Consider the following 25,674-nt stretch of genomic DNA (forward strand, 5'->3'; position numbering starts at 1 on the left):
AAGTGTGTCTACAGATCCCTCTCTGAAAGAACCACCACAGACCCATGGAAGAAACCTATTTGCAAATCCGATGCATGGTAGCCCTGCCAAGTACACCAGACTTAGAGAGGTATTTACCACAAGCATTTCGGTAATGTCTAATGTGATCAAGTATCTCCTTTATTAACGTACATGCTTGTGTGGCTCAAACAAATGCATATAACAGCTGGGAAGCTTTCTCTGGATTCATTAGTTTACACTATTTCTGTGTCCAGCATTTGCTTGCACACTGTTAGTAGTCCATTGACCCCCTAACATATCTGCCTGAAGCACCAGGACAATCTTTTACACTGTATCTGATGCATTTGACTGTCAGTGAGATTTAGTTCTATTGGGGGATTTTAACTTGAATATGAATGTCCATAATGATAAGCATAAACATGACCTTCTCCATGTTTAAGGTTTGAACATTGGGTTGGTGTGCTAATCATGTGGCGAAACGGAGGTTAAATCTTGCCTTGGCCCCATCTAGGTTAAGGAGGTAGCTATAATCATATCCATGGATTAGACTGATCGCTATCTCATCCACGTATGAGCTATCACATTGAAGCCTCTGAAAGTAACAATTAAGCAACCACACGCTCAATGTATGAGGCACGTTGACTGATCCAGCCTCTCATTGAGCTGTGTTGTCTATCTCAGATATTCATCTGCACAACAGTGCATTCAATAAGATTGTGAGGGATACCTTGTCAGTATGAGAGCAGAACGTCATCCTATCTATCCATGTAACCCATAGTCAATGAACAGCTTAAAAATAAAATAAAAAATAACAACAGGATGATGTAAGTAAAGATAGCATAGATCCTACAGGGCACTCCTTCAGCCCTCAGGTTAAAGCAATAGAATAGCTGTAATTAGGGTAAAAACTGCTTTTGAAAAGTTAAAATTACAGAAACGGTTAATCTCCCTAAAAACGTTTTTCATGCTTAACTCCTTTACTGACCTGAAATTCCTATATAACTTGGTCTATCATTAACAGGAGTTCTGTGACAATGACTTCATTTTCTTCCACACAATCAGACAGTCTTCTCAATTACTGCAGAAGCCCGCCCAAGCCTCTCTAGAGCCCCCCACACCAGCAATTGTCATTGTTTTGTCTGCCAGCCATCAGATCTTCTTTAGGTATTCTGGACAAGCAAGCTGTAGAATCTTTAAAGATGGGTAGAAAGCCTGGCTCCCTTCTGGACATCTGCCCACCGCCGACCTGGCTTCATTCAATCAGTCAAACATTTATAGAGCAGGGCGCAAATCACCTGTGAGGGTCTCGAGGCGCTCAAGTAGTGTACTGCTGCATGGAGGAATGATCATTAGAACTTCCATGTCTTTAGTGTTCTTCTGAATCGCTGGAATGATGGTGTGGTCCTGAGGTGCAGGGGGAGGTGTTCCAAGCCTTGGCTGGCAGATGCGAGAAGGAGCCTCCTCCGCTGTTGGCTCAATGGATCTGTGGAGTGTCTGCAAGGGAGAGAGAAGCTGAACAGAGATGTCTGGTCGATTGCTTGAAGGCCAGGCATTTGTTGATGCATGCTGGTCCTTCGTTGTGCAGGGCCTTATAAGCGTGGGTCAGCATCATGAACTGGAATCTCTTTTGAATCGGGAGCCAGTGTAGTTTTTTTTAGATGGGATGTGATGTGGTCCTTTTTGAGGAGGTAGAGTAGGAGCCTTGCCGCTGAGGTCTGTATTGTCAGGAATCTTTTTAGGAGTCGTGCTGTGATTCCGGTGTAGAGCGTGTTTCCATAGTCCAGTCTGCTGGTGATGAGGGCCTGCGTAACGGTCCTTCTGGTGTGTGCTAGGAGCCGCCTGAAGATCTTGCAGAGCATGCGAAGGGTGTGGATGCAGGTGGATCCCAAAGATTGAGGACTTCTGTTTTTTTTTCGGTATTGTTTGAGACAGTTGTCCTACATCCAGCCCGCTACATCCATCATGCATCTGTGGAAGTTAGCTTTTGTGGTGGAGGAATCTTCGGACAGTGAGAAGATGTGTGTGTCCCCAGCTTAGGAGATGATGTTGAGTCCGTGTAATCTGACAGTGATAGTCTTGGGTGGTCATGTAGGTGTTGAAGAGGATAGATAGGGCTGAGGGACGATCCTTAGGGGCCTCGTCAGATGATCTTCTTTGACTCTGAGGTGAACGGTGGGAGACTGATCCTTTGGGTTCTGCTGGTGAGGCTTAACCTAGTCACCGCTCCTCTTTTTAAAAGCCCATTTTATACCCTTAGGATACCTCTAAAATCCCATCACCTTTCCCCCATCCCTGGAAAAATATCCTAGCAAAAGTAGTGGCAAGCTAGTTATTTACCTTGGTTATACCTTATCTGGTAGTCTCTATCCTGCAGCAGGTTCTTCACCTTAGAATAATCCCCAAGTGTAATACTGGATCTGGAATTTTTTCCTGAGCAGTACACCTGTGCAAAGGTAGGTGGTGTCCTTCAGCTCTGCATGGCATCTGCCCCAGAAGTGACGTGCGCTGTGCCTATATAGGTACCATCACCCCACACTGACCTGTTTCTCTTTACGACTTTCCACACCAGAAGCATGTCGCCACGAAGAACACTGACCACTGTACGTAAACTAGGGTCCTTCAAAAGGAAACCACCCTTTACTATGAAATCCGTTTGCAGAGTGGGGAGGATGGGTGGTCGATAAGGAATGTGCGGCTAGAGAGTCTCCGCCAGATGAGGCGTTACCTAAGGTAAGTAACTTGTTCAAATGATAGTGACTTTTTGCCACTTAGTCTTACCTTAGAATAAATACCTAAGCAATACGTCCTCTGTGGTGGGGCTGTGATCGGGATTAAACCAGAAAATTCTGTAGTACCATGCCTGTCTTGCCAGACCTGACAGTCCAGGCAGAAGTGCTTCCTAAACGTTTGTAGGAAAGCCCAAGTCACTGCCTGACAGACATCCAGGACAGGTCCTCCACGAGCTAATGCAGTAGTTGCAGCCTTGGATCTGGTAGAATGAACTCTCAAACCTTCAGGAGGTTGATTTTGGTCACTGCAAAGCAGATTTTAATGCAGAGCACTAGCCATCACGAGATGGTCCATTTCTAAACTGCCTTTTCTTTTTGGCTCGGATGTACCCCAAAGATTGTTGATCATCCACCCAGAACTCTTTTGTGTGCTCAGGGTAAAGCGACAGTTCTTCCCCTAGAGTGACCAAGCCAGTGTCTGGGGAGGTTGCCAAGCCACTGGCATCTGCCGACTCCTCATACCAGTTGTCCTCAGTGTCTTCTACAGAGTACTGGTAGCCATAAGGGTTCTCAGACCACTCCCATTCGCCCCCAAATACAGGCCTATCAAATGAATAATGCACTAACTGATGTGACGGTACTGGCCCCGTCTGAGCCGGATCTGGCATAGGACAGTGCCCATCTGGCTCTGTGTCAGAGTCTGGGATAGTGGTACCGGGGCGTCCGCAAAAGAAGGGTTGCTGGGAAAGCTAGAGGTGTTTTGACCAGTGCCACTCTGGATCCAAGGGGCCCAACTGGTGCTGGGGGTAAACCCACTGGCGGAAGAACAGTATGGGCCCCCTCCCAAGCCCACAGGGCCAGAAGGCATTCAAGTAGAGATGGGCCTTCCAAATATGAGGTGTATGGCCTCATAGAATTCTCATAACTGGACGGGGGGCACTTTGGCTCCCACAAACTCTGAGAGGTGCGGAGATGGTGAAGGCTCCATCACAGAGCTAGGCCTCAAATGGTGGCGTCAAAGATCTCTTCGACTTCTTGCTCTTCTTGTGCTTGTTGGACTTAACCGATTTCCCCAACAATTTTGAATGTAATAACCAGCACCTGGAGTGGTTCTGCAAACGATCTCTGGACCGTCCTGTCGACCGAGATCTTGAACACAGCGAGGAGCATGAGGGACCGCTCCCTAAAGACCTTGGGGTGCATGGCAAGGCAGTTGATGCATGTCTTCACGTCGTGTGCGTGCTCCAAGCACCAGAGACAGACCAAATGTGGGTCAGTCACCGACATCTGTCGATGACAGGTGCCACACGGTTTGAAACCAGCTTTCCTAGCGGACATCCTGATCCCCCAGAGACAAGGGCTTTAAAAAAAAAAAAAAGTTGTAAAAAGGTCAGTCAAAAAAAGCTGGAGGTAGCTGTTCCTGGATCTGCACTGACTATCATGGAACGAAAAGCATTGACGTCAGCGTGCATGGGTGGCATCTATATAGACACAATGCACTTCCGGTGCCGATGATGCTGCTCGGAGCTAAACACCACCACGAGGGTTACTGCTCACAAAAGAAAAATCCTTATCCAGTCTGATGCCTGGGGATTATTCTGTGGTAAGGAATCTGCGGCTAGAAGTCTCTGAGACAAATCAGTTTAAGGAGTTTCTGTAGAAGCACAACATCCTAAATGATTGCCAGTATGGCTTCCTTCCATGAAGAAGTACCAAAACGTCCATGCTGCTTATTGTGAAAGAACTAGGAACAGTTTTAGGTGAAGGAAATTCAGCGGGTTGATGCTGTTGGACCTATCCATTTTCTTTGATACGGTCGAGTACAACATCTTGCCCATCAGTGTAAAGGAGGCAGGAATATATGGACCCGTCCTTCACTGCCTTGCTGGGGTTCCCTCATGAGTCATATCGACCACCTCTACTTTTTAATTTATATTTTGACATTTGTCTGGGCTCATTCAGCCTTTTGGCTGCACTATCAGTGACGCACAGCTTATTTTTCACCGGCCGCTACCTCTGTCTTGCATCTGTGATTAGTAATGTGCAGTTCAACAATGTAAGGCCCATTATTTCTTAAAGTAAAACACCAGCAAGATAAAAATATTAATTTGGTTGGAAAATAAAGAACGACGGCATGAATCTCTCTGGCCTACTATTATTCGTATGGGCCCATGTCCAGTTTCAAAGGCCAAAACATAGGTATCATTTTTGACAGTGCCCCCAACTTTTTTTAGTCAGCAGTTCAAGTTATCGTTTGTTGCATTTAAGATGTGCTCTAGAGCCCTATAAAGTACATGCAACTAATGTTAAGGCATGTGTAATCTTAAAATTAGACTGGTGAAAGTATCTATACCTGGGCCTCCCAGCAGTTAACCTTACAAAGGTTCATAGAGTAGAACATGCAGCAGTATGCCTTGTTTTTCATATTAGAAATGTTGACCTATGTTCTTGATGCTTGTAGAAAACTCCTTTGGCTGTCCAAGTGTATTTCTATCCAGAGCCTGGCACATGTATTTAGCTATTAGACACACTGACTCACTTCCATCAGATGCCAATTGATGCTTCAGATTCCTTCAACAAATAGAACTTAAATGAGAAGCTGTTTTAAAAAAAAATCCTTGATAATCTCTGGGATCATTGGGGCAAATGAAGCATTTTTATATGTTTGCAAAGGCTTGTAAAAGCTGTCTTTTCTGTCCTTTAATTGGTTCTTTAGCACCAAACATCCTTGCTGGTAAACACTGCTCTTTATAAGAATCAAAAACAAACAAAAACTGAAGTAGCATTGATATCAGGGCAACCGAGAGACACAATGACAAAACTAGTTAAGGTTGCATACGTATTGAGATCTCTGATTGGATGCCTACTTGGTTACTTTCAGAATTCTAAAATTGTCTGAAAGCTGGTTCTTCAGAAACCAATCTCACAAGTGAAGTAGTTGCGAGAGGTGAAAGAAGAACCAGGCTTCAGTGACTTGTCAGCCGGAACTTTGTTATTCACTTCCGAACCCAACTGAGGAATAAAGAATCCAAAGCAGGCGCATGTGTACTGGGTCTTGTGGGTTTAAGCTATTCCTAATAGAGAGTTGGAATGACGCTTCCTGTGGTCAATGCCCCAAATTAAACCATTAGTTTAAGTACAAAAGCTTTCTGAACCCAACCACTAGGTGGCAGAGTAGTGCACATCATTGAATCTAGAATTTCTTCACACTCCAAAACTAACACAGGGTCCCGATGCTAGAGCCAATTTGGAAAGTCAGGGGCTGCTCCTGGGCCGCTATAAAAGATAAGTGAAGTAAACTTGAAAGCTCTTAGTGAACTGGTCAACAACAATATAGCAACTTTTCAGAACTAGTTAATAAGAAAGCATCCCTGGAAGAGTAGTTGTAGGACGCTGGCTCTGTATATACTATATCAAAAGGAGATATAGTGTGTACAGAGTCCAGGGGTTCAACAGAGGCTTAATTAGACAATACTAATGCTCTCTTTTTTGGTAGTGTGGTCGAGCAGTTAGGCTTATCAGAGGGTAGTGCAAAGCATTTGTTGTACACACACAGGCAATAAATGAAGCACATGCTCAATGAATAACTCCAGGGCGATTGTTTCTATATAGCAAAAATATATTTTGTTTCTTTATTTTTTCGCACCACAAGATTCAAGTTGGCAGGTAAGTAGTAAGCATATGTATCTGATAGAGACTTCTAGCTGCAGATTCATTACCTTTGAATTCCCTGGTGTCAGCTTCAAATCAGGGATCTTTTTGCTGAGCAATACCCTGCGCGAGCCATCAGGTGGCGTCATTTGATTCCGTGGCTTCATCCGGCTATGCGTGGCTTCACCAGCGTTGTTGGAGCCATCTATGATGTCACGGTCACCTCGGCGCGTGTGCGTCAGTTCTTTTCCTTCCGCGCCGGTTAAGCGCAGATCTGGGATCGAGCTACCCTTTGCCTTTTTTGGCAAGTGTTTTTTTTTTTTATATTTTGTTGAGGATTTTTGTTTGTGCGAGGGATATGTCCTCTACAAAGACGGGGTTCAAGCCGTGCGGTGCCTTCCATCACGCGATGTCGGTGACGGACCCCCATGAGGTATGTCTCTGGTGCCTCGACATAGACCACGAGTCAAAGTAGTGTTCCGACTGCCGGGCCATGGCCCGAAAGCTTTGAGGGAGCGGTCCCTAAAGCTCATGGCGGCCCGGCAGTCGACTTCGGTCGGCATGACTCCTAGGAGGTCACGGTCCCACTCAAGGAGGAGGTCGTGGAACCGCTCCAGGAGCCCCAAGTCCTCTTCGTCCCACTCAAGGTCCTCGAGGCAAGAGACAAAAGAAGAAGAATAAGTCCAAGCGCCCTTTGACTTTGCAATGCATGTCGGCTGACGAGGCATCTATGGGAGTGGCGACTTTCCGAGCACGGTTCTGTGTTGCTAGGGTCGACTCCGTGTTTCTGCCCCCGTCCCCCCTTTCAGGGAGCTGGAGCGACCCCCGCTCAATTAAAGGAATCTTAAGAGGCTCTGTGCCTTGTTTTTGAGTGGGTTGCCCACTCAGGTGGGTCTTTGGGCCCCATTGGATTCGACACCGGTGGCTTTGGCCTCTGTGCCATTGGGGATCCCAGGATCCGACAGCGGACACAGACTGGCGGCAGGTTCTCACAGTCGGCCTCCTCCGGTGCCGGGCCTGACATCAACGCTCCCTCCACCACCGGCGCCCACTGATGGTGGTAGCCCCATCCTCATTCTTGATGATCCGGAACAATGTCGTATGACGCCAATTCAGACTTTGACGGCGCTGATTAGGCCCAGATCAGTGCCTGAGGCTTATTTTGAACAGCCAGGCACAGGTGAGGAGTGGGAGGGTTCTGAGGACCCGGTAGAATACGGATTGGGGCATGAAAAGTACTGGTATGTGGATCTAGTGGAAGCCAGTGGATTGGATGCTTCTCCAGATGTGGGCATGCTCTCACCTCCTTCTGTGGCTACGTAGGAGGGGACCTCTTTTGCCATTGTGGTGCGTGGGGCAGCTGAGGTCGGACCTAGACTTGCCTACGGTGCCAGTCCGGACTAATCTCTTGACTAAGGTGCTTCAGCCAGGGGTTGCTACATTGGAGCCAATGTTACCCTTCAGTGAAGCCCTCACAGATATCCTTCTGGGAACGTGGTCCAAACCCAGCACAGGGGCTCCTGTGAATAGGACAATTGGCCGCCGCCATTAACCAGCTCTAAGCGACCCTAGTTTCCTCACCCAACTCCCCACCCCGGAGAGCTTGGTGGTCCAAGCCTCCACTTCCTGTGGTGCCTTCCCTTCCGTTCCCCCGGATAGGGAATCCAAGAGGCTGGACCAACTTGGGAAGAAGATGTTTTCTTTCTCCAGGCAGGTATTGAGGTCGATAAATACCTTTTGCCTATTGGGTTGTTTTTCCCATACGTTATGGGATACAGTGGCACAAGTACTGCCCCAGGTCCCGGAGGGCGTACGGGACACTGTCATCCGGGCTGTGAAGGATGAGAGAGATGCAGCAAAGTTTACCATCAGATGTGGATTGGACCTGACCGACTCCTTGGGCAAGGTGATTTCTTCGACAGTGGCCCTCCAACGCCACGCCTGGCTGCGTACCACTTGCTTTTCGGGGGATGTCCATTCGAACTTGATGGACATGCCTTTCAATGTCACATGCCTTTTTGGTGAAAAGGCAGACTCTGCTCTTGAGAGATTCAAGGATTCTCGAGCTACAATGAGATCCTTGGTTCTCTCCGCACCTGTTCGCCAGCAGTCTGTCTGTCGGCCCTTTTGAGGCTTCGGGAGGGGCGCAGTACCACGCCAACAACAGGTTAGCCACTGTCCTCTGGCTTCACAGCGTCCCGCGCGAGGGGTTGGTATCTTCAGACCCAGAGGTCAGCCACCACCCATCCCCCCCTCTTCCACAACACCCAAGCCTTCCTAGTATGGGTCTACAAGACCATGTCCATCCAGTTGGAGGGAGGATTCAATTTCATCTCCCTCACTAGCAATCCATAACATTGGACAAATGGGTCTTGCTGATCATACAGAAGGCTATTCTCTCCCCTTCCAGTCTTTCCCTACCTCTGTCCCTCCTGTAAAAGAACGGCTGATGGAGGATCATTTGTGCTTACGCCGCAAGGAAGTTACGACTTTCTTGGCCAAGGAGCCCATAGAAAGGGTCCTGATATCAGAACTAGGCATTGGTTGTTATTCACGCAACTTTATGATTCCCAAAAGGAACAAGGGTCTTCTCCCTGTTTTGGATTTAAGGGACATCAATCTCTTCCTCAAAAAGGAGAAATTCAAGATGCTCACTCTTGCTCAGGTTTCATCTGCCCTAGGCCAAGGAGACTGGATGGTAGCGTTGGACTTGCAGGGTGCGTATCTTCAAATCCCCCTCCTGCCCACCCACAGATGTTACTTGCGGTTCAAGGTGGGCCATGAGCACTTTCAGTTTACCGTGCTCCCCTTCGGTCTCACTAGTGCAACTCGGATGTCCACCAAAGTGATGGCAGTGGTGGCAGCTCATTCGCCCATGTTAGGGATCTCAGTCTTCCCCTACTTCGACAATTGGCTGTTGAAGGCTCCTATGCACCAGGCTCTCGTCACCCACCTTCAGACTACGGCGGACCTCCTGCATTCGCTGGGGTTCACTATAAATGTGCCAAAGTCACACCTGACTCCCTTTCAGAAGCTCCCTTTCATCGGAGCTGTTCTAGACACTGCAGTTTCGGGCCTATACTCGCGAGAAGCAAGTCCAGGATATTCAGGTTATGATACCGATGTTTCAGCCTCTCTTCTGGATTGCGGTGAGACAGACTCTGAGGCTGTTGGGACTCGTGGCTTCCTGCATCCTGTTAGTCAAACATGCCAGATGGCATATGAGGTCTCTGCAATTGGACCTGAAGTTCCAGTGGGCACAGTATCAGGGTAATCTTACTGACACAGTTCAGATCTCAGAGGGAACTACAAAAGACCTGCAGTGATGGTTAGTGAACTGCGATTGGGTCAAAGGCAGACTCCTTTCCCTTCCCTAACCAGATTTTACAGTAGTGACAGGTGCGTCACTTCTGGGATGGGGTGGCCATCTGGGAGAGACAGAGATCAGGGGCCTCTGATCTCCGGCGGAATCTGGGCTCCATATCAGTTTATTGGAGCTCAGGACGATTTGGCTAGCATTGAAAGCATTCCTTCCTGTTGTGAAGGGGAAATTAGCGCAGGTGTTCACGGACAACACCACTGCAATGTGGTACTGAAACAAGCAGGACGGTGTGGGGTTCGTGGACCCTTTGTCAAGAGGCTCTGCGTCTTTGGACATGGCTGGAACAGCAGGGTATAACCCTGGGGTTTCAACACCAGGCAAGGTTCTCTGAACGCCAAGTATCTCCATCCGGAGGTGGCGCAAGGACTCTTTCAGCAGTGGTGAGAGCCTTTGTTAGATGTCTTCGCCTCCGCAGAGAACGTGCAATGTCAGCAGTATTGCGTGTTGGCGTTTCCAAGGCAGCAATCGCTCGGCGACGCTTTTCGTCGCAAGTGGAATTCAGACCTCCTATATGCATGTCCTCCCATACCACTTCTGCCCAGAGTTCTCAAGAAGATCAAGAACGACCGGGCCCAAGTCATCTTAGTGGCTCCGAATTGGGCACGGATAGTCTGATATCCCGATCTACTCAAAATGAACATCAATCCTCCAATGAGGCTGCCCCTTTGAGAGGATCTTCTGTCGCAGCAGCAGGGGAGGGTTCTCCACCCGAACCTGTCAACTCTGCGCCTTCATGCGTGGAGATTGAGCGATGGCAGTTGATGCCGTTTGACCTTCCTCACGAAGTCTGTAAGGTTATTTTGGCAGCCAGGCGTCCCTCCATTAAGACGGTATGCGCCTTCCGTTGGAAACACTTTGTATATTATTGCACAGAAAGATCTGTTGACCCTCTTTCTGCTTCTCTTTCTGACATTCTTCTTTTCATTCGGTCTGTAGCCCAGCAGGGTTCTCCCTTAGGGACTCTAAAGAGCTATTTTTCTGCCTTATCAGCATTTCTTCAGTTGCCTGACCAGCCTTCCTTGTTCAAATCTCCTATTGTAAATAGATTCCTCAAAGAGCTTGTACATATGTTTCCCCCTAGGCCCTTTATTATGCGTCAATGGGACTTAAATCTTGTCCTCGCATTTCTCGTGTGCTCCCTTCTAGACTTTACACAACTGTCCCCTTCGGCTGCTCACCATCAAGACAGCCTTGTTAGTGGCAATAACATCTGCCAGGAGGGTGAGTGAGATGCAAGCCTTGTCATCAAGCCCACCGTATCTCACTATCCATCCTGATAAAGTGGTTCTCAGAACTTGTGCCTCTTTCCTCCCCAAGGTGGTGAGCCCATTCCATCTGGGTCAGAATATCACCCTTCCCACCTTCTTTGCTCCACCGCATCCCTCTTAGGAAGAGGAACCATTCCATCAACTGGACCGCGTGCGCAAGGTATGGCTCAGCAAAAAGCTTCCAGATTCGAAGCTGACGCCGGGGGATTCAAAGGTAAGGAATCTGCAGCTAGATAGTCTCTACCAGATAATACGTTACCAAAGGTAAGTAACTTGTTCAACAACACCACTTTGTTTCAATATGACAAGTTAAACGGTTTTCAAGTAAATACAAAATCAGTTTTAAAAGTTGACAGTGCAATTTTCAAACATAGTTCTAGGGGAGAAGAAAAGTACCTACAGTTTCGAGGTAAGTACAGGACTTACAACTCCAGTCTCAGAAGGTTAGGATGTCCACAGGTTGGGGTTCAAGCTAACATCAAACACCCACTACGAGAAACATGGAGCCGGCCAGGTGTAGAGGTCAGAGTTACTGCAAGATTTAAAATGGGCTCCTTTGGAGACTGGGGGCACTCGGAATGGGGTCTGCCAGCAAGTAACTACCCGTGTCTTCGGAGGGCAGATCTGGGGGGTTCAGGAGAGCACCGGAGGGGGGAGGTAGAACCATAGGTCAATGCCAAACACACACCCTCAGTGGCACAGGGGCGGCCAGGTGCAGGGTGCAAACTCAGCGTTGGGCTCCCAATGCTTTTGAATAGGGGCACCCCGGGGGACAAAAGTAGGCTACAGGCTGGGTCAAGGAGGTCGGTTCTGGAAAACCACAGGCTGGACAGAGGAGGGCCATCTGCTGCACGTTGCTGCACTGGAGGTCGGGTTCCCCAGGCCTGGGGGCTGCGGGTACTTTTTGATGGGTATCCTCGTCCGGATCCTTCAGGGGCATGGTGGTCCTCTGGATTTAGTCTGCAGGCGTTGTTGTGTTGGTCAGGGGGGGTCAGCCCAGGGTGGACACTGGGTTGGAATCGCCTGGGGGCCTGCTCTAGCCTAGTGGGCCATCTGGACACAGGCTGTGAGTATCGGGTGCAGAGAGGCAGAGCTTGCGGATCCGGGGTGGTTCTGGAGTCCTTTGCTGGACTTTATTTGTGGACAGGGCTGCTGTCATCGGGGGATCTTGGCCCTCTGGTTGTCCACCAGTCCTCTTGGTCCTGCCTGTCCGGCAGTCCTCTTGGGGGTTTAAAGAGGTCGCTGGTCCTGTAGGATGCGTCGCCTTTTTGTAGCAGGGGCTTCAGAAGCTGTAGGGGAACACAGACCTAACCCTATTGGTCCCTGTCCTCCAAACCAAGATGGGGGATTCTGCAAGGAGGGGCTCACTTCAGCTCTGGACCCCTTAGGGGTGGTCCTAGCTCAGGTTGTCACTCCTCCTTCTTTTTCCTAGTTTTCCTACCGAAAGTGGGACTTTGTCTGGTCAGCGGGCATCTCCACTAGCTGGAGTGCCCTGGGGCACTTCAACAGGAGGCCTGAGCCTTTGAGGCTTACCACCAGGTGTTACAGTTCCTGCAGGGGGAGGTGTGAAGCACCTCCTCCCAGTGCAGGCTTTTTTCTGGCCTCAGAGAGAACAAAGGCTCTCGCCCCATAAGGTCATAAACTTGTCTGGAAGTGGCAGACTGGCACAGACAGGTCAATCCTGCACTAGATGTTTGCTTACAGGAGGCATCTCTAAGATGCCTTCTTGGTGCATTTTGCAATAAAACCCACACTGGCATCAGGGTAGGTTTATTGTGCTGAGAAGTTTGATACCAAACTTCCCAGACTTCGGTGAAGCCATTATGGAGCTGTGGCGTTCATGATGACAAACTCCCAGCCCATGTGCTCAATATGTCCACACTGCTCTTACAATGTCTAAGAATCGACTTAGACACTGTATGGACATATTGCTCATGCAGCTATTCCCTCACATGTGGTATAGTGCACCCTGCCTTAGGGCTGTAAGGCCTGCTAGAGGGGTGACTTTACTATGCCACAGGCAGTGGTTTGTGGGCATGGTACCCTGAGGGGTGCCATGTCGACTGTCTTTTTCTCCCCACCAATACACACAAGCTGCAATGGCAGTGTGCATGTGCTTGGGGAGGCGTCCCCTAGGGTGGCATAATACATGCTGCAGCCCTGGCCACAGGGCCCTTGGTACCATAGGTACATTTTACAAGGGACTTAGCTATATGCCAGGTGTGTGCCAATTGTGGAAACAATGGTACAGTTTTGGGAAATAACACTGGCCCTGGGACCTGGTTAGCAGGATCCCAGCACACGTTCAGTCAAGCCAGCATCAATATCAGGCAAAGTGTGTGTGGGGAGGTAACCATGCTAAACAGGGGCACTTTCCTACAGTAGTGACTTGTAGGAAAGTCACTACTGCCAAACTCTTAAGCAGTTAATATTGGGGATACCTTCTAATTCTGTAGGCCCTGAGGCATTTTGTTGAGTTTGACTTCACATTGTTTATTCCCAGAAGATGCACAGTGACAAGGATAATGGGGTGCCTTTGATCTATTTCCACTACCTCAAACATCTCTCAGCAGAAACATTGGCCATGTGTTCCGTTCTGTTCGTGATGGAGGGCAACATGCCTTTTGCTGCATCGGCCAGAATACAAAGCATGAACAGCTATTCTGCAGCTGTATTTTGCTTCCTGTATGAATCGCCAAAGGTTACTGCCACAATGATTGAGGAAGGAACTTTAAAAATCTGAACATCTTCAACAAGAAAGCATCCATACCCGTAAAACACTGACTACGCACTAGGCCATTATTTTGTTATCACTTTAGTCAGAGGTATTCATAGCCTTTTTTCCTTTCCTTTCTTCATTGCCCCTTTGTTGATCGGCTGTACCACCCCCGACTTTACTGGGTTATAGGCAGGCATAGGTATTTGTACTTATATTTTGAACAATAGACAAGTCAAGTGAGACTTTTAAGGGACCATGCGATCTACTTGTTGATGAGTCTTTGTTCATAGGTATTTTTGGCATGTGTAATAGAAATTGTGCATTCTTTGTGGAGTAAATGCGAGTGTTGTAAGCATTAAGAAAAGAAACTGCTAATGTAGCTTCCAGCTTTAGACCTTGTTAGTAAACATTCTTTCCGGGCATGATTGAAATGAAGAGTGTGAAGTATTAAGGATATTTGAAATATTAAGGATTGTAGTCCCAAGTAAGGCAAGGCCGTTTTAACACATTGGTGAATGCAGAGATGGACCATGATTTGGACCCATGGAGGCCAGCAGACCGGCGACTGATGCTCACAGTGACTGCTAGTCAGAAATCTGTCCATGAGTGGAACTGAATGTGGGTTTTATTGTGGCTCGCTTGTTTTTGATGAAGTTCGTTTAATGGAAGACTTTAGCTGCATCCCAAGGAAAACGAATTAATTTCCTTTTACTCTGTCTTGGTTCAAAGAGAGATGATTACTTGCAGATGTCCAGACAAACTAGTGAGTAATCACACATTTAATCCAGTCATTTCTCCCTTTAGATCTTTTCTACTTATGGACAATGCAGATATATTGATGATTGATACATCGAACCATAGATTCCTCACATTTTGAATCCTCCAAGGTGGCAGACTCTGTCTAAAAAATCTTCCACCTGCTGCTATTCAGTAAGGACATCGACCTCTGTCACGGTTCTGTCCCCCTCGCACATGAGCTGCATATAGGTGCCCACCCACACTTGCTGATGTCAGTTCCCTTTTACTGCTTCCAGCGACGTGGATGTGGAGCTCCACTCCTACCAGTTGCTGTTTTTAACCTCTTAACATTCCTTCAAAATGTAAAAGTCTGGCAGTGTAGCATGGATGTCTTCACCCAAGGCTACAGGCTTCAAAACATGTTATACACTTTGGAAACTGATACCGACTTGCACAACGACTGAATGTGCTCCCTGGTGACAAAACATGACTCCAAGTCCTACAACAAATACTTCCTGGTGCACCTGAAGACCAACAGGGAGCAAGCGGTCCGATGTTACAAAGCTGGGCACAACAAACAATCCTGGACTCTCTCCAGACTTCTGACATCGATCACAGGCAGTACTGTCTAGTTGTTTACCTACAACCTGACCACCATGTGATACAACAGCAAGCAGAGTGTTTTGGGCTCATATGGTGTCTGACTGAAGGTGGAGTTTGTAGACTTGTTAGCAGGCAACAGATTCTCAGTCAGTGAGTCATCTGGTGGAATCGCTCAGTAGCAGGGCAGAAAAACTGAGCAGACATTTTGCCAACTGTGAGCAACATCTCTACTTGGATTTGGCTCATGGATGCTTCTCTTCTTGGAGTACGTCCTTGGAGGACCTCTTCACCACCTCTGTGTTCAGTGTTTTGTGATTTTCAGTTTCCTCATGAGGACCTGTGGAGGGCACATTCCACTTTTGGTAGAACATCAGCTTTCTAGTTGCCTTTACACCATTGCCTCCGATCCCACGGGTTCCGAGGAAAATCGGGCCCAATCTAGCCCAGGTAATTTTAGTGGCCCTGGGTTAGGCTTGAAGGGTCTGTCAATTTTTAACCCGGAGCATTTGGCTTCTAATCCGGCTTAGCCTTTTAGGAAGTCATTCTGTATCAGAAACAGGACACTCCTCTTCATCTGAACTTCCACAGTCTATACCTTCATGCATGGAGATTTAGCGGAACGAGCTGAGCAGCTTTCACCTTCCGGTGGAAGTGGTGGATGTCATTCCCACACCTCACCGTCCTTCCACGAACACAGAGATGGACCTTGCAATCCAGGCTGTTGATCTAAGTTTGTCTCCTTAAGTGAGGAGAAAGATGTTGACTCTTTAGAGGCAATGGTATCCGATGTTGTACTGTTGGTTTTGTTGTTGACCTGAAAAAACTTTGCTCTGGGAACAGTTTAAAGTTATTTATCTTCCCTTTCAGCCTTTATTCCACTGTCAGATCAATCCTCACAATTCAAATCACCTGTTGTTGATGCTTTTTGTGAAAGGTCTTTGTTATGTGAGTACCCCTGCTCCATCCTTCATGCTGCAGAAGGACCTCTATTCAATGTTGACCTTTCTGGTGTTTGTACCCTTTGAGCTTTTCCATAGCTGCATACCTCTGCTTCTTACTATGAAAACTGTGTTCCTTATTGCTGTTTTTCCATTTCATGAGCATTCTTCCGCCTTTCTTTAGTTAAGCCTCTAGTACAACCCTCTTTCCTGACGAACTGATTCTTCCAATATGTGTATCATTTTTTAGGTTTCGCCTGCACAGCACTTGTGCTGTGCTTGGGAAAGAAATCTTTTGTGTTAAATATACCTTAAAAGGGTCTTACATCCCGCCCTTGCTCTTCCCTTGCTCTTCTTTGGTTCCTGTGCTTGGTGATTACTTGTTCTCTGTTTCCATTGGCTGTAGCATATTTCCTGCCTTTACCAATGCTTCTTTCTTGTGTATTCGCTCTTATCAGTGTCCCAAGGCCCAAATACTGTTTTCTTCCACTTCGTGGGACATTTTTTTTTAATCTGTTGTCTGCACAGCGCTTGCGCTCTCCGTTTATAATGTGCTGTACCCTGAACAGCGCTTGCGTTGTACTTATTTTTGAGCTTACCCTGCACAGCGCTTGCGCTGTGCTTGTTTACTGAATCTGCCCATGGCTGCATGCATTTTAAGAGTGCCTTTAACTTGCACACTTGAAAGGCGTGCAGCCACAGGGAGATTAGGTAAATTAGCACAGCGCTGTGCTTGTTTATCTAATCTTGAAATGCGTGCAACCACAGAGAGATTATCATAATTCAGATCTTGGCTTCACCGCCCTTGCTCTCGTGATGCTGTTCCTCATGCACTTTTTATAGGTTTTTGCCTGCACAGCACATAGGCGAAAACCTAATGCATTTACTAAAACCTTTTTTGTAAGTGGTGTCACCTTTTCATATAAACAGTGAGAACGACGAGGCCTGCTCAGAATCTACAGCAGTAAACCCAATATGTACCCGGTGGATCCTTGTGGTTTATGTTTAAATTGTTTGAGTAACAATTAATGTAACAGTCAAAAGGACCTTAAATATATAGCCATAAGTCATACATTCAGACAACGTAGTTAGATGCAGGATGCAATGCTTAATTTCATTATTAACGTGACAAGGAAAAAGAAAAAAATTGCTCAGGTGATCACCCAATGCATGAGCTTCAGAAGAACAAAGAATTTGTATACAAATGATGGCAGTGAGCCATGCAGCAAGGTGGAAGTATTGGTACATGGTTAAGTGCAGATATCACTAAATAGTCCAAAATATTTAGATATATTAAAGGGTCCAATTCCATTGAATGTGTTTTGACCCATAATGATATAGAGGGTCATCATCAGGACAATTGATTATTGTACATAAGCTGAGATAATGGAATAGAGTCACGTGGTCCCTAAAAAGAGTGCGTGAAATGTGACGTAGGAGAATTTCTCGCTGAAACAAAGTTGCTCTCTGAGTGCGGAGTAACCGTTCGGCTGTCAGCCTGGAGCGGCTGTAAGGAATGCCGTAGGAATCACACGCATGGCGCTGGTGCACGCCGCGTCCTTGGCTGTCTACTGGAAGCGGTCTTTAATGTGGGACAGTCCATCACGCTTTCCACCTTCTTTGCTGCTCCCCTTCATCCAAGGAGGAGAGATGACACTCATTGGAACCACAACATGGCCCTACAATTTCTACTGGCGGGACTGAGGAGTACTGCGTTGATGATGACCTGTTAGTTGGTTTTCCTGGTGTAAGACCACTGCTCACATCTACCTCTCATTGGATGGAGGGCGTTAACTGCTTTTGTACTGATTCCAAAGGTGAGCAGGCTGTGGCTAGAATCTAACATCAGGAGAATACGTGGCTTCCCTTCAGTAAGGCTGTTCTGTTTGAGTCTCCGTTTAACTGCGGATTCCTCACCTCACAAGAGCAGTTCTGAGTATTTCCAGGTCCTGTTTGCTGCCTGGGAAGACTCAAGAGATGAGGAATATTCAGGCAGAGTATCCATCAGAAGGTGTGCTCAAAGGCGCATCATTTATCCTTCAAGCTCCACCACAGGTGAGCTGGGGCACAGAGTCCCAGTGCCAAACAGAACGAGTTCAGCCAAAACGGGAGGTGGATACTGCACAAGAATGTCCGGTCTCAGGGCCTTTATCATCTTTTTCAGATTGGTGCTGGAGCCCTCGCCTGCTTTCAGGTAAATTGGCATCGGGTCAGTAGTGAAAAGGCATTTGTGGCAAACAGAAAGAACTTGTTACCCATATTATTTCACCCACAGACCTCGGCCACGGATCTCTTTCTAATAACTAGGGCCGGACATGTGAGGTTCTTTCTGAGTAGTGCTGGCTGTCACTTTTCTAATGCCGGATGCCCAGTTTCTCTGACCTCCAATATGTCTTCAGTTTTTCAAAATTAAGATTTCACTCTCTTGTGAGAAACTTTCAAATAACTCTAGTTTTATTGTGATCTTTAAGGGGTGCAGCTAATGATCTTAAAACTGGGTTTTCAGGAGAGTGTGAATATTCAGGCCGGCGATGGAAAGGACGGACGTGCAAGAAAATCCCCAGACGTCAGGCTTCGATGCCGGGCTGTGGGCTTCGAGACTAGTAGTACTGTAGAGGACAACAAAGGGTGGCGAGGTGTTCGGTGGATGAAACACAGGCGAGGGGTGCAGAGTGTAGGTGGGAGCTTCTGCTGGAAACAAACAAATGAGAAACTGTTGTCATTTACTACTCCAGGCACCAGGAAACATTTTTTGCAAGTGGGGAACGATAGGGACCGGTTAAATTCCAGCCTGGTAAATGAGTCATTTATGATTGGATGCGTATGAAGACTGTGTAATCGTTTAGCTTCAATTTCATATATGATGTATTAAACCCTGTACTCGAGCACTGGGGAGACATTTATGCATCGGAAACATTTATCAGAGTACAACAACGAAGCCTGTTCTTGGTGAGGCTGGAAAGTGCACTTAGAAGCATATTAGCAGAAACTGAGAATCGCCACCTGGGTCATTTGCACGTCAGGTTATAAATGAGTGACACTATCTGTGATCAGAGGACATTGGTGCCCCCTTCTGGGTAGTGTCAGAAAAGTCTCAGGCCTCTCAGTCTCAAGTCACATGTGCGGAAAGCTCCGTTTGCTAAGAAAGGAAACAAAATTCCTTGTGACAGTATTGCGCGCACGAAGCACGCCCTCCAGTGGCGGTTCACTCTCTCAGCTCCTGCAGTGCGTGGAGCCTTCCGTCCAGTGAGTGAGCCACCCGGGGCTCGCCGCTGGGCTGAGGTCAACCAGCAGCACTGATACAGCAGAAAAAGAGGGCATTAAAGGGAGGGCAGTCTGTTGGGCCTTCCTTTTAGCAGTGGTTCGTGTGTGTGTGTGTGCGCGTGCGTGCGTGTGTGTGAGTGTGTGAGTGAGTGAGTGAAGCCCCGCACAACAAAGAACCACTGTCCTTCCGTCTGGGTGCATAGGGATGGGACGTGTGCGGTACTGATGCCGTTTGCTGTGTGCACCGCATGCCGACATTGCTACTCCTTCTAGGGCCCGGGGCAGCACGCATCCGACTCCTTCATTCCCGGCACATTCCCTCCCTCCCCCCGCCCCGCCCCATTCTCTGGCATTATGATGTGTGCGTACATATATGGTTGTCTTGAACATTATTTTCTGTTTTTGACAGGTATGGGGAAGAAGGACGACCCCAAGCTGATGCAGGAGTGGTTCAAGCTGGTGCAGGAGAAGAACGCCCTTGTGCGCTACGAGTCTGAGCTCATGATATTGTGAGTCGCCGGATCTTCCCTTGCGGGAGCCTCGGAGGGCCGCGCTGCACAGGAACCGCACGGGCGCTCCCCCTTCACCCCGGGGATCCCGGGGCGCTGATGGCTTAGTGAAGCCCTAGCATTTCATATTCACTGCCTAATAGCTCAAGAGTGCAGCGGGTTGTGTCGGCAGAACCAGAAGATATGAGCGCTGCAGGGAGTAAAGGGCAGCTTGACAACACCCCTTAGAGCAGGGATACTCAAAGTAGGGCCCGCGGGCCTCATGCGGCCCCTCTGACCTTTACATGCGGCCCCTGGGGCAACAGGAGCACTGGGCAGCTGTTGGCTCAACTCCGCACTAACAAAAATATTAAATACACACACAATCATTTCAAACTTAATTGGTGCTAAAGGAAGGAAGTAACTAGGGACTTCTGCACTTAACTTTAGAAACGCCTTCATTTTTAAAGACATCTTGCAGCATAAGTGTTAAAACTAAGACAGTCTCTTCAAAATTAATTAAGTGTATTTAGTTAACATGCAGAACCTTTTCGCCTTCGTACAATTTATTTTATCAGTGCATTGAGATGCATTCCTATTAAAGTGATAGTTTTCAAACATAAATTTGGAAACATTAATTATTTCCCTTACCCTGAGAAAACTATCAATAGTAAATTGAAGACGCAAGTCACTTGGTATGTGCACTTAATGGGTGGACTGGGTTCCTATCATACATAAACAACATTATAGTTTATTAAATCAAACATAGAAGCAGGTTTTGTGCAGCGCACACCATAAATCATGTATTTCGAGGTCATCTTAAATGTGATAATGCAGAAAAAGGAGGGAAAGTGACACTAAGCAATTGCCTAGGATCACACAATTTGGAAAAGTGGATAAGCCAGGATTAATTCCAGGTTTTCTGGTTTCCCACTGTTTATTTCAGCCACTAGATGTATATCCTTTGCTTCCCCTACACCTACCTTGCCACCAATCCACCTAGTCACCCCACCAGACCGCCACCGCCCTGGCATCAATGCGGCCCCCAGGCACGCCACAGACCAAACTTTTTGGCCCCTGGGAAAATGTTTCCGAGTACCCATGCCTTAGAGGCTATAGGCCTGGTTACAAGTTGCAAGGTACTGGGGTAACAGTAAAATCGGGTGTCCTTCTAACCATTGCCATGCAGTAAATCTGCACCAGTACCATGCTCTTAGCGCAAACCCACGCAGTATTGCCAACCCCATCGGGTGTTAGCGTACATTTACCCCCTGCTCTGAGCTGGGCGGGAAGGTATACAAGGACCTGTGGGTGGTGGCGAAGCGGGGAAGGGATTTTATTTATTCGGGAGTGGGGGCACTGTATGGTTCCGTCTCCCCTCACTTCCTATCCAATAACACAGGGAAGGACGCTTCGCTGCTGCTATAGCCAAAAGCCGCCCCCGGTCTGACTGGAAAAATAGATTAAAAAAATCTCCCACACTCGAATGAAATTCCATGGAGTAACTATGCTCTGCCTGACTCCGAATCAGGGCCAAAATCTGGACTAGGGAAGTTCTGCAGTTTGTCATTTGATGACCAGATCTGTCAAGTGAGATAAGGACAAGTTGCAGTCCTCCTCTCCTAGCTACCACTGAAGAGTTTAGCAGCATAGATGGAGAAATCGAGAAGACCTCACCGAAATGGGTCCTACCTTTTAATTTAGTGCCCTGATATCTTTCGGATTATACAACTGGGGTAGGGTTTCAGTCTTCGACAAAGCGTCCTTTCCACTTTCTAATCCATGTTTTCTATAGGGAGGATTGTCCTGAAGGAATCATTTAGCCTGTTACACTAGTGTTTTTACCTGGAGATTCATTGATTTTTAGGTTTGCTTTTTTTCTCTCTTGGAGAGACTCCCTCCTACCTTCTGGCGTGATGAACATAAGTCTTTGCATTCCTTGTACTTGCATTAAGTGTATTCCGCTTTTTGCCTTTTAGTGCTCGAGAGCTGGAGTTGGAAGACAGGCAGAGTCGTCTGCAGCAAGAACTACGTGAGCGTATGGCAGTCGAAGGTAAGATTAGGACTGCAATCTTTGGTCCAGAAGGTGAATAAACTAAGTATTCAGCGTCTTTAAATCTGATATCTAGTGCCGTCCTTTGCTGCAGACAAGAAAAAATTACAAGTACAAGTGAACCATTTAGTTCTCAAAGTATGAAATATGTCTTCTGTATATTTCTCCTGCTTGATCTCAGCAGACTTCTGCAATAATCTCCAATCCAAGGCAATTATTTTATTTGAGTGTTCAGCAGAACATAGCATTGCATTACTAAATGCGCCCTTCCAGCCTACAGATGAGAAACATTTTTCTTTAGGTGTTTAGGAACAACTTGGGAAGCGAGGTGCTACACACATTTCGGAAAACCTCTAAATCACCATAGAAATTGTCAACTGTCCCTTAAATATTTACATTTTGTTTCTTTTTTCAGCAGTTATTGCACAGAATTATACTTACTGTCTCGTTATGAACAGGATGACGAGTGGAGAGAACTGGAAAAACCACTCACCCAACATCCTACTCCAACAGGAGGTGGTAGTTCAGGGGCAGAGTGAGCGGGGCAGAGGAGGAGGGATAAAACTTTGCTTTTAAACCAGTTCAGCTTCTCCTCGCGGATGCCACTAGGCCCTCTCTAGTCACCCTGGCGTAAATTGAGAGCTACTTTTATTGTTAGTTTACCACTAAAAGTCATTTCTCATCTGCCTAGGTCATTCGGTTTTAGGTAACAGCTTCTTTAAGGGTGTGCTCTGGGTAATCTCTGCTTTATTGTCACAAGTCATCTCCTTTCTTTGTGGCTTCTCAATTCAAGCAGTTGCCCCATTCCTCTTAGTGTGAGACATTTGGTAACTCTACTTTAAGCTTGCTTTTTGCATTCTTACCAGCAAGGTTGTCGAAAGGGGGTGCAAATATACATTTGCTGTAGTGCTCAAAACCGCTGTACATTCAGTCCTTTATTCTTGCTCTGTTGCCTGATCACACTGTATATCTTTGGGAATTAATCCCTTCATCAATTCTAAAGTGCATTTACCCTGTTATACTTCATATGAAAAACAGCAGAGGACAACCTAATGGCTTTTTGCATACTGATAAGGTCCAGGGCCATTCATACTAATTTAATTCTCTCGCTAGGTGCATTGAGGGAGCTTAGCTAACAGTCTATTTCCTGTCACAAACCAATGTTATACACTACTGCAAGAAGGCCCCTCCAGAAGTTGAAGGGCCATGGCCCAGACAAAAGTTGAGTTTGCTCAGTCTTCAAGTTAATTTACTTGCGTTTACCATTGTTTGTTATGACCTTTATGCAGTAGATTCCAATGCCACTCCTGCTGCAGAAGTGTGTCCTGCTAGTCAGCCATCCAGGCAACATCACACAATTCTGCTTCCTCCACATTCAGCTGCTCTCCTTCTGAGACTCGACAAAGGTTCCCAGTTCAACCTTTCACATCCATGTGTTTAGCACTCAAGCTTGTCTATGTCCCTTCTTATGGCATTCTCACCTACCCTTCAGAGATGTAAGTCTTCGCCTCACATGCTGTCAGTGTCCGGCATCTTGATTACATCAACAGTTGCTAAAATGGGGAGGACACAGCCTGACGTTTAAGCAATAAAGGGATATTTTGCCCTAGACTAATAGTTTGTCTTTCATCACCCCTTCAGTTTCACAGGGTGTGATGACCAGTAGGATATTCCTGGTCTGTGGACAGCAAGTAGGGCACAGAAGCAGAACTGGCACCTAGGCTCTGTGATGGAGCATTCTTCACAAGTTGTTGATTCCACGCACCAAATGATTGTAAATGGGTGTTAAGTCACCTGTCCTCGAAGTAGAGTGGGTTAAGGCATCCGAGCTCCATGCTTGTGTTTTAAGATGCAATATCCAGTTCTCTCTTTATCTCATTTTACAGTGTAAAACAATATTAAATACACATTTGGGAAGATGTGTGTTCATACATCGTTCAGTTTGTTTCAGTAAACTGAATATGTTACTGCTTGCAGTTACTCTCAGATTTGCTTCAGATTTATGCAAAGGGTTGGCCATAGTGGCCAGTGTCAGTTGTGCACAAAGCCCCATTCCTACTCGAAGTCTTGCAGTAAGCTGAAATATAAAACATGCCATGCACAAGAAATTCAAGCGGGATTTGTCCTCAGCACGCCACTCAGTATGTCAAGAAGTGGCAGTGTCATCACTTACAGGGTATGATGTCTTCTGACTCAGAGACGATCATTGTGACCCTCCATAATTTCGCTGCCACTATCAACCCCACATCAAAAAGCATCATTTGAGAAGGCTATGCTCCTTATTTCCCATATGCTACTGTTTCTACTGGCAGCCACTGCCCTTTCATTCCCTGCTTCTTGACCTGTACCGAACTTCTACTTTGTTTCCAGGGTCTACACTAGTTGCTTAATGCTGGCACTGACGACGACTCCACTGGAGCCAATTGGAATGCTTGTTTCTGAACCCAAAGTGACACCTGCCCATGCCAGGCCTGCGCCGCTGTATGAGATAACTAAGGGATAGCCAGTGGTTACACTGCCAGTCCTTCAACCTCTAGCCCTCCCTGTCATCACCCAAAACCTTAAATAACATTCTTTAGCAGGATCATTCTTTGAGAGCGAGATTATAGTCAGCTGAATGACATTGGAGCTCCAGCAAAATGTCTGACAAAAAATGCTAAGCACAGGTAGTTATACCCATGTGGTAGACTCAATGGTTTAGGTCTTGGCCATGACAAACGGATGTGCCTTTATTATACGTGTAACAACTCCCTTCTAGTACATAACATTTATTAAACAGTGCATCCTTCTCCCTGCAGCTGCAAAGAGATACTTGCAATGTCAGAACTAGGACATCATATCTCACTCTCAGCCTTAAAACACTATCCAGCGCTGAACTTTGTAAAATATTTTGTAATTATTAGTCGTTAAAGCTCAAGCATGTTTTAGTGCTGTAACAATGCATTCGTGTGACACAAGCAAGATGGAGTTGGTTTAGATTTTGCTTTTGCGGTCCAGGTACTCGGATTTCCCCCGCTTGGCACTGTGTTCCAGCTTTCATACCACTCAATCTAAAATGCTGGCCTCCATCTAAAGTTTGTTTTTCCTGCCTATTCCTGTCCTAATCTACGTTTGTAACCTTTGCAGCCTTTACAGTTCCTTTCCATATTTAAGCATGTTGAACATAAGCTAGGTCTGCTAGGCCTTCAGTATATAAGTAGAAATAAGAGTAAGAATACAACAATCACCAACCCCAGAAGGCGCTAGGATTCACTTGCTCCATCTCCCTAGCTGATCTCTATTTTCCCCAAAATCCTGGGTTTCATTTCATGCACGTTTTATGAAACGTTTGAGATATCACGTATAATGTCTTGTGTATGCTATATAATAATGTCAAAGATAAAAGTGTAACACTGTGTTCATTTTCTTGCACATCCCACCCTCCTTTGGTGGTAGAAGTGGGAGTTCTTCTATTGGTTAGGGGGATATATATACGAAGAGATACCATAGCTAATTAACAAGAACCATCACAGTCCACAGGTAATGAGAAGTAGGCCTTCTTTCCACAACAGTATACATATCTCTGTAACTCTTTATATTATTGTAGCGCACAAACTGCTCTATCGTGTTCAAAGTTTGCATGCAGTTACCTTCACCTACCTTTAACCCCTTAGCTGCTGGGCCTTTTCCGCCCCAGTGCTAAGCCCTTTTTTTTGGCTATTTGGGGTAGTTCACGCTTAGGCCCCCATAACTTTTTGTCCACATAAGCTATCCATGCCAAATTTGCATCCTTTTTTCCACTATCCTGGAGATACTAAAGGTACCCAGAATTTGTGGGTTACCATGGAGGAGACCAAGAAAT

At 46.7% G+C, this 25,674-nt stretch overlaps 1 protein-coding gene across 21 annotated transcripts in view; it reads left to right on the plus strand.

Moving 5' to 3' along the window:
• Window positions 1-25,674, plus strand: part of MICAL3 (microtubule associated monooxygenase, calponin and LIM domain containing 3) — a 1,349,174-nt gene that overhangs the window by 1,262,813 nt on the left and 60,687 nt on the right. For all 21 annotated transcript variants that reach the window (XM_069228050.1, XM_069228034.1, XM_069228049.1 and 18 more), the window contains 2 exons: window positions 19,702-19,801; window positions 21,760-21,833. In XM_069228050.1, coding sequence (XP_069084151.1) covers window positions 19,702-19,801; window positions 21,760-21,833 — 174 coding nt within the window. The remainder of the gene's footprint in view (window positions 1-19,701; window positions 19,802-21,759; window positions 21,834-25,674) is intronic.

The sequence above is a fragment of the Pleurodeles waltl genome, chromosome 4_1 (genome assembly GCF_031143425.1).
Source record: "Pleurodeles waltl isolate 20211129_DDA chromosome 4_1, aPleWal1.hap1.20221129, whole genome shotgun sequence".
NCBI classification, from domain to species: domain Eukaryota; kingdom Metazoa; phylum Chordata; class Amphibia; order Caudata; family Salamandridae; genus Pleurodeles; species Pleurodeles waltl.